General features: G+C 28.7%; 1 protein-coding gene across 1 annotated transcript in view; it reads left to right on the top strand.

The window, feature by feature from the left end:
• Positions 1–467: 467 nt before the first annotated feature.
• Positions 468–8,340, top strand: part of LOC126903425 (low density lipoprotein receptor adapter protein 1-like) — a 21,267-nt gene continuing 13,394 nt past the window's right edge. The window contains exons 1-2 of the mRNA XM_050681564.1: positions 468–648; positions 741–809. Coding sequence (XP_050537521.1) covers positions 761–809 — 49 coding nt within the window. The 5' untranslated portion in view covers positions 468–648; positions 741–760. The remainder of the gene's footprint in view (positions 649–740; positions 810–8,340) is intronic.

Genomic DNA, 8,340 nt, shown 5'->3' with positions numbered 1-8,340 from the left:
TTGTTGGATGAACTTAAATTAATTTTTTTGTAAAAACTCTAAACGATGCTTATTCCTTCGGTTTTATATTGTTTAATGGTAAATAATATTAATAACCATACGATTACTCGTAAATGTTTTATTTTTAACTTAAATTTTTCAAACGGTTTATGAATTTTCATAGTTTTAAAAATAGGTATGCTCCCTGTGTACATCGAATCAGCTTGGTCGACTCGCACATAAGAACTAAAATAAAAACAACGTATTGATGTCATTACTTTATAAATGTTTTTTCTTCGGACACTGATCGTAGAAAAGTATTAAATTGCTATACTGTTCAATAACACACAGCTCTTCGCTATACCTGTAGCCGACTATACAAACAACGGAATTGTAAATAAAAGAGCGAGAGAGAAAGCAACCGAGAAAAACACAGTCACCTATCTAAGGCTGGTTGGGGTTTTTTTGATGTAACCACTGCGACTCAACGTGCTAGTTTAATCACAGTGTGCGGTGAGAGTTCCAATTGTTCGGTCGCGCGTGTATCGACTGCTCAAAAATTAATTCAGTACGCCGTCAATATTTTACAAACGTACACAATTAGTATATTTTCATATACACCAACTAGTCTTCTACAAATATTATTGTGAATTAATTGTTATATTTCTAGTAAATTTTCATTATTTAGTGCCAAATATTATTTTAATCACACTACAATAGTAATTAAATTATTTTTAATATATAATTTTTATTTGATAAAGTACCATACAGACCTTCCGCAATGCCGTTATCACTCAAATCAATATGGAAAGGAAATTCCAAACATAAGAGTAAGTCATGAATTTGAAACATTTTTGTTAGTTTTTTGTGTGACATAAGATAACTATTATGTTTTATGTGAGAAAATCAGTTTTTGAACGTATATGTTGTTTAAAATTCTCTTAAAAATTCAAGTGCTCTTTATCGGCTGATAACTTAAAATAACCGGTAAGCTTACGAAAGTTGTAGCAAATCGTTTATGGTTATTAATTAGTTGTGTAAAACCACATTACAAAATATTTGTATACTTATGTACCTAAATAGTCATCGATCGTTTAAACCTGTTAAACGTTCCTGAGTGTAATGGTAATTACAGGCGCGTTATTATACAGCGCTCTTATTTGATGGTGAAGTTTACTATTGACACAATGTTCTTTGTCAAGAATAAACCAATAATCATTATGACTTATTGTTAGAATAAAATTTTGTTGAGAGATAGGGTCACAGAAAAACAAAATTTAACAACTTAGTATTTAGCGTCTACTCTACGACCTTTTCAAGTGATAAATTATTATTGGTCTTCATGATATGCTGCACAAAACCTCTTTTTAATAACGTTTGTGTTAAAAAAATAAATTTATCACTTGAATAGACAAAGAGAAGTTTATATTTTAGAGAAGAATATTTTAATAATGAATTTATTTTTCAACTCGAAGACAATCTATAAATGATGTAATAGCCTTCTACTTAATGAAAGTCCAGTTTAATAATTCACTATTTTTTCATACTATAAGAAAATCTACTTCATACAAATTCAAAACAAAATAATTTTTAGATATTTATTCAAAGCAAAGTAATTAAAAAGTTTAAAAATATAGAAGACAAACTGCATTAGGTTAACCGCGCACAAATGGGATATGGTTACCAGTTGTTATTTTTTTCAGTACCCAAAGTCTGACGTAGTTAAGCCAATATAAATTATTAAATTTACAACAATCGGTTGCATCTGGTTTTTTAAACTAATACTGTCATAATCAGCTATCATTATAAGTACTATTATTGTTATTACTTGTTCGGTGTCATACGGATTTGTTTGACGAGTTATGCAATATTGACGTCACGTCAGATGAGTAGTTTACCATACAATACAATATCTCGAAGCTGTTTTCAATATTAGTGAATAATTATAATACATGTCTACACAACGATGGACTATTAAGCTGAATTCGGTTACAAACTTCTATATTATTAATTTAGAAATCTGTTTTAATGTTGTTAAAATATATGGAATTATTTCAAAGGTATCATTTCGTCATCTCAATGATTTAATTTTTATTTTGTAAATGGCTAGTACGTAGTGTTTCGTTAAACTACCATTGAAAATCTCTCATTTATTATGATTTTTTATCGAGTTCGCAACTTTAACTTAAAATGCACCTAAAGTTGTTTGGAAATAAAATGACTTTAATATTAATTAGGAATATTAGCTAACAAATGCATTAACTAAGTACACATCACATAACTAATTAAAATATATTGCTTATACTTAATTTTGCGTTAGTTAACCATTGTCCACGCTTCGTGTGTTAATTTACATTCAAAAGTATAGATAGACACGTAGCTCTATTTATCATTTATTGTATTTAGAATTAATAAAAAAGTGCTATCAACAATAATCGCGTTGCTCCTACCTATCCGCCGATGTTTTATTGTGACAATATTGTAAGATGTTAAGGAAAAAAAACCTAATCTAATCGTTTAGACATTTCAATGAGCAATAATAGATAGCCATTGTTTTTATCAAACACATTTTTCTGGTCAACAAACATGTTAAGAACAACTCATTTCAGTTAACATATTCACAACAACCTAATAAAGTAATTGTTTGAAAAACATTGAGGCACGTGGAAAAATAGCGAATTTCTAATTATGAATTTTTAACATAAGATATGCTTGGTAAATTAAAAAGGAAAAACAATGACCGACTCTTTATGAATATCTACCATGAACACTATTGTTAGTAGTTTTTGAAATAGGGCGCATTATTTAATTTGAGTGGTTTAGGTCACTATTTGTGTTTTTAGCTAAATATTAAAAATTTGGGTCCCCTGTTGAAACAAAATAATACCAACTTTTTAGAAAAATGAAAAAAAAAGACTGATGCGCTCAACATAAGTATAATAATGTCTTCGGCATGGTCGAGAGAAATTGATGATGAAATGGTGATCTCTTAGGAGAGAAAAAGAAGAAAACAAGCGTCACGGTTGAACGGACACCAGATTTTTCAGTGTTTTTTTGGCATAAGAAACGGTAACGATATTGAGGAGTTGTATCAAAAACTGAGATATTATTTTGTAGGCAATTGTGCGTAAAATTTGTATTTCATGTTCACTAGTTTAACGGGTACCGAACAGAAAGTGTTATATTTCTTTGTATTGGAATTTCCGTAATATGTCAAGTTAATAGCGAAAAACAACGGACGCAATTAATCGCGGAATCGACCGAGTAATTTCTACAACTGGTCAACGACATTTAAACGATATCTTAGGTGGATTTTTAAACATTTGCGGATATCTTGACGAGCGACCCTCTAAAGAGGTTAAGAGTTCAAACTTTTCATTTACATGGTCGTGTCCAACTTCTATTACACTGTTCCGGTGCTCTCGCTAAATTATAATACAAAAACCGCAACGGCGCCACAACTGTAATGACTAATCGATACCGTTAAAAATAATAAAATATTCCACTAAAAGTCAACTTTTGCATTTGTAATTTATCAAACAATATAACTCATTGACTATTGAATTGCGTCTAATAATATTGTTTTCAGTGCTCTTCCCACACAGTAAATTATCAGCAGTAGGTCAACGGGAGGTCAATGCAAACTATGCAAAGGTAAAAATTAATTGCGTTGTAAAAACGTTTCTTTAAAATGCCAATTTGTTTATTTGATACGCAAAATATTTGTCTTTTCTCGACAAATTAATCGGCATGGTTCGTAAAAAGCTAGGTGATTTTTTAGCCTAATGGTTTTATTATTTTATTGTGTACGAGTAATATCTTGACAGCTTATTGGATGTCTAGTAAACAGCTTAACCTACGATTAAGATGCACTCGCGTTATAATATTCAATTCGGTGAACTAGATAAATAAAAGTCTATGGTAGCTGATTTCGCTTTAAAATTTTTATTGCTGGGAAAATCCAATGACATTTGAAGAGTCTGGAGTTCATTTTTTACATTTTATTTGAGTTTGAAGTCCCAACTAATATTTAAAAAACAACTTACTCATGTACTGCAACACTAAGTAGTTGATAATAATATGAAACTTTAATTGTAATTTGTACAAGCGCCAAGAAATGTAATGTATGCATAATGTGAATATGAACATATGACCTAAATCCTTTTAGGCTTCTGGTAGAAGATAAATGAAAATATGAAAAGTAATTTATACGCAGTACTTAAAGTTGACATTGTGCGGTTAATGTACAGAACTGTTTCCAAGTCATATGCGGTAATGGGCTATACATTTTGTGGGGTATCTAGATATGGTAATGGGGTAAAGGGTAATATCCCTAAAGAAGACATACGAAATCAAAAGTTTTCTAATAATGTATTGCTTTCAAACGTTGACAAATAGGCCTTTCTCCATACATATTTTTTTATTTTAGGAAACAGATTTTTACTTTTAAGAGCAATAACTTTCTAACAAAATCACATTTCAGCGCCAAAAACGTTTCTTGGACCAATTTCAACAAGTTATTCATAAAGTTTGTAAACGTAAATTTTGTTCCAAAATTACACCGATTCGTATTAATCAAAAGAACAAAACTCTCGGTGTCCCCGGAGTGTGTTCGTGTATATATTTAATAATTTACTGTATAATTAATTATACTCGTGTTTATCGTGCATAGGTAATACGTACGCATTTAATTTTAGCTCTGAGCTTAAGAAATTTGTTAATTTTATTGCGTTTTATGACATAGCGTAGAGTCCGTTGTACTTGAACTGGTCTTTTATTTAACGAGATGCGTAGTAGTGAACAAAGAAATGAGATAATGATGAACAAACAATCATTATTAATCTTTTAATTGGCATGAAACTTTAATTCTCTCTCGGAATTTGTTTTTTTTTTTTTTATTAAAATCCGTGATCTAATTTTATATTGATTAAAAATCAATAACTTTGCAAATTGACATTGCAATCAGTAAGCTGACACTGTTATAACGTGTGCATGAGTAGGCTGTATAAACACCATTGCAATAGGAAATAATAAATAAATTATTTTGCAAAATACGATAATAAACATAAACTAGATCGTAGACGACATCCCGCGCGTTGTTATTGTTGTGTATACTCAATATCCGGACGGGGAAAGGATTTAGGTATTCGTTATGAAATTAATTGATAAATACATTTACGCAAATCCGTTAAATGTGCGTGGGCTGTCCCGTCATCGCTTGTTATTTTCTGTGATAAATTCAGATACCACTGTTGTATATTTTATTTTATTGTCTGGTCATTTTCCGCACTATCACTGAGTTGTCTCTGATGTATAAATAAAATTGTTCCATTTAACGCTTTCGAATGTAAGCACCTCCGTCGATATTATCTACAGAAATTACTAGACCAGAAAAAATGATCGATTTGTTTTCTAATGAATATTAAATTACCGTTATATCCCTCAATTATCAAGAATCAATCAATTCTTTTGCATTTAATGAACGTTAAAGTACAAATAATTGGACACTAATCGCCTATCAACACTCATCGTAAATAGAGTAATGTCCTGTCCATGTGTACATATTGTACGGCTTAATTTAAATGACTACAATTGATATATAATAAACAGTAGTCATTAACTAGTTAATTTTGTTTAGATTTTTCTTTGGAATGAAAATCTATTAGCCATTATGTTTTATTTATAACTATACTAGACCGCTATAGCATTCAGTTCACCTACTTGAACTTGTTAGAGTCATGACTATTAGATATCTTGGGGTAGGAAAGGAGAAATCTGGAACACCACACAATAATTGACTGTTACGGATCTAATGTACTACACACTGATAATTTTTAAGTACTCTTCAAAAAAAAAAACTGTACCCAAAATGCGTTCGTTCTCGATATAATTATTTCAATGAACCTATTTGACTATGACTAATGTAGTTTCCTAGCAAAATGCTATACCAAACCTATGATATTAAAAAAATCTTCGTGTGTTTTTGGAAATGAAACGCCTTATTTACAATTGAGACACTTATAAAAAACATGATTGTATTAATTACAACCAGCTATTCTTGTCATTTCTTTTAAATATGCCTTTCTTGGTCTTTTTTTATGTTCGTTTATATGTCTTTCGATTGATTAAAAACGTGTTATGCCTCAATGAGTGATTAAATATTTTTCAACTTTTTTCTTTTATGATACTTAATAGAAGCCCTTTTATATTTACTTGGTTTAATATATTTATGTTACATTTTAATTCGTCCAACTGATCTTCAGTAATAATCTTCTACTTATCCAAAAGTAGTCCTTGTTCTTTTTATCTAAGAACAAGATATAGATCTATCAATCTATATATTCTAATTAAAAAAAAAAAAAAAAGTAAAGAAATGGGGTGAATATTTTAAATTGGTGAAAATAATAATACTTTTTTATTTAATTAGATTTTTTTTGTCTTCTCAACAAAAATTGGAAATTTGATTAGGGCACTTGTTCTTCTGAGTGTCTCAATTATATAACGGAAAAAATCATTTGACTACAAGTAATATTATTCATTAAGCTTTTTAGTTGGTTTAAATAAAAATATGGAAAATATTGTTTGTTATTCAAGTTTAACCTTTAAAATAAATTAGTACTTTAACATTGAATACATTGCAATGTAGATACACTTCATCTATAATATGTAAAACACGAAGTAATACATCATACTTCCTATATTATTTATTATTTAATTTTAGCTTTGGTATAATTGGTCAAAAATATGTTTGCTAGAAGTAAGGTCATATGATTTGTGTAATTATTACATTAACTTTCGTAGTCGGTTCGAGTGTTTAGAGTTAGGACAAAGCGAGTCTTACAATTATTTTGTTAATTAGTAAATATATTTCTTATCTAGAAAGAACTGAGTTAAGATGCATTTAACTAGTTACAAATAGCTTTGTATAATACGAGTTTAGATATTGTCGTTCAATGTCCTACTAAACTTAAGATGAACCTAAAAGAAATTGAAACAAAGATATTTAAGCATTAAACATATCTGCCAGAATTTTCTTATCATTTGTCCTAATGAATTCTACTAAATAATTTGTAATTAGATACAATATAATATCATAATACTAGTTCGTCGGTGATTTATCATATTTGCCGACTGTGTTCAATACCCTTCAACAAAAATTTGTACTTAATTCTCCATTATATACCATTACATTGGTTCATTTATCATGTCAATGGAAGGTTATTGACTTTCTATCAAAGAAAAGTTATTTTCCTATGATAGACAGCACTCAAAAATAAAATTATCAAATATTATTGACCTTCTATTGAAGTATAAAATATTAGTCGTAGTTTTGTTTGTTTTCAATTGTCAGTGACTTTTATGATATAAATAATAAAAAATATCAATTTAATTCTTTTTATTGCGAATTTAAATAAACTTAATAGTGTATAATTGTACATAGTAAACATTGAATAAGTTAGGAGTTAACCAGACCTAAGTAACCTGCTGAACCAAAACAACTGGTGGATGTTTCATTATGTGATTTTTTAATCAGTAATTAATTATCACTATTAATGATTATTATATTTGAAAATTTGTCTTAAAATAAATTAAAATTTAATGTTAAGATAGAATTTCCATTAAAATTTATATAGTTTAATTTAAACATTTCATAATTTTTAATTATAAATAACAATATTCATTCCATTCTATTTAAGGAAGTTGTTTAAGGAGTTATTTTATACAGTTTATAACTGAAACAGCTGCTATAAGTAGTTATAATTTTAGTATTTATAATAAAAAGTTTCATATATAAAACTAAGTAGCATCACTCAAAAATATCTGCAACGCAAATTTTATTTTGACAGTTTCTGAGACCAACTGTTAGTCAAGTATAAAATTATTCCTTGTTAAAATTTAATCAAAGCCAAAAAATAGATATAAATTGTTGTTATAATTTGAATATTTTCGGGGTAATGCAAAAATTGACTAATAATGACTAACAATTGTTAGTTCTTTGGTTAATTTGAACCCTTAACACAACAGAAGAACCGTACATTTTAGCTTCGATGCGAAGCTGAGAAGGTATTGGTTTTACTATGATGTGTTTTTTTTTTTTTTTTTTTTTTTTTTTTGTGTCTGTTACCACTTTTTCTCAGCTCTCACCGAACGGATTTCTTTCAACGATACGTCAAAAGATCACAAATCGTATCTAGTCGAAGACATTACCCTTCAAAATTGAAAAAATTTCCCTCGTTCCCCGTAAATGGGGGAAACCTCCAAAAAAATTACAAATTTAAAAATCGCTAATTTTCGAAATTTTTTCAATTTTTTTTACTAAAAACTGCCGTAACTTTTTCAAAAATGAACATATCAATATAA

Source organism: Daktulosphaira vitifoliae, unplaced genomic scaffold, assembly GCF_025091365.1.
Source record: "Daktulosphaira vitifoliae isolate Bord-2020 unplaced genomic scaffold, ASM2509136v1 Scaffold_1, whole genome shotgun sequence".
In the NCBI taxonomy this organism is placed as follows: domain Eukaryota; kingdom Metazoa; phylum Arthropoda; class Insecta; order Hemiptera; family Phylloxeridae; genus Daktulosphaira; species Daktulosphaira vitifoliae.
This window is presented reverse-complemented; position numbering and strand designations above follow the sequence as displayed.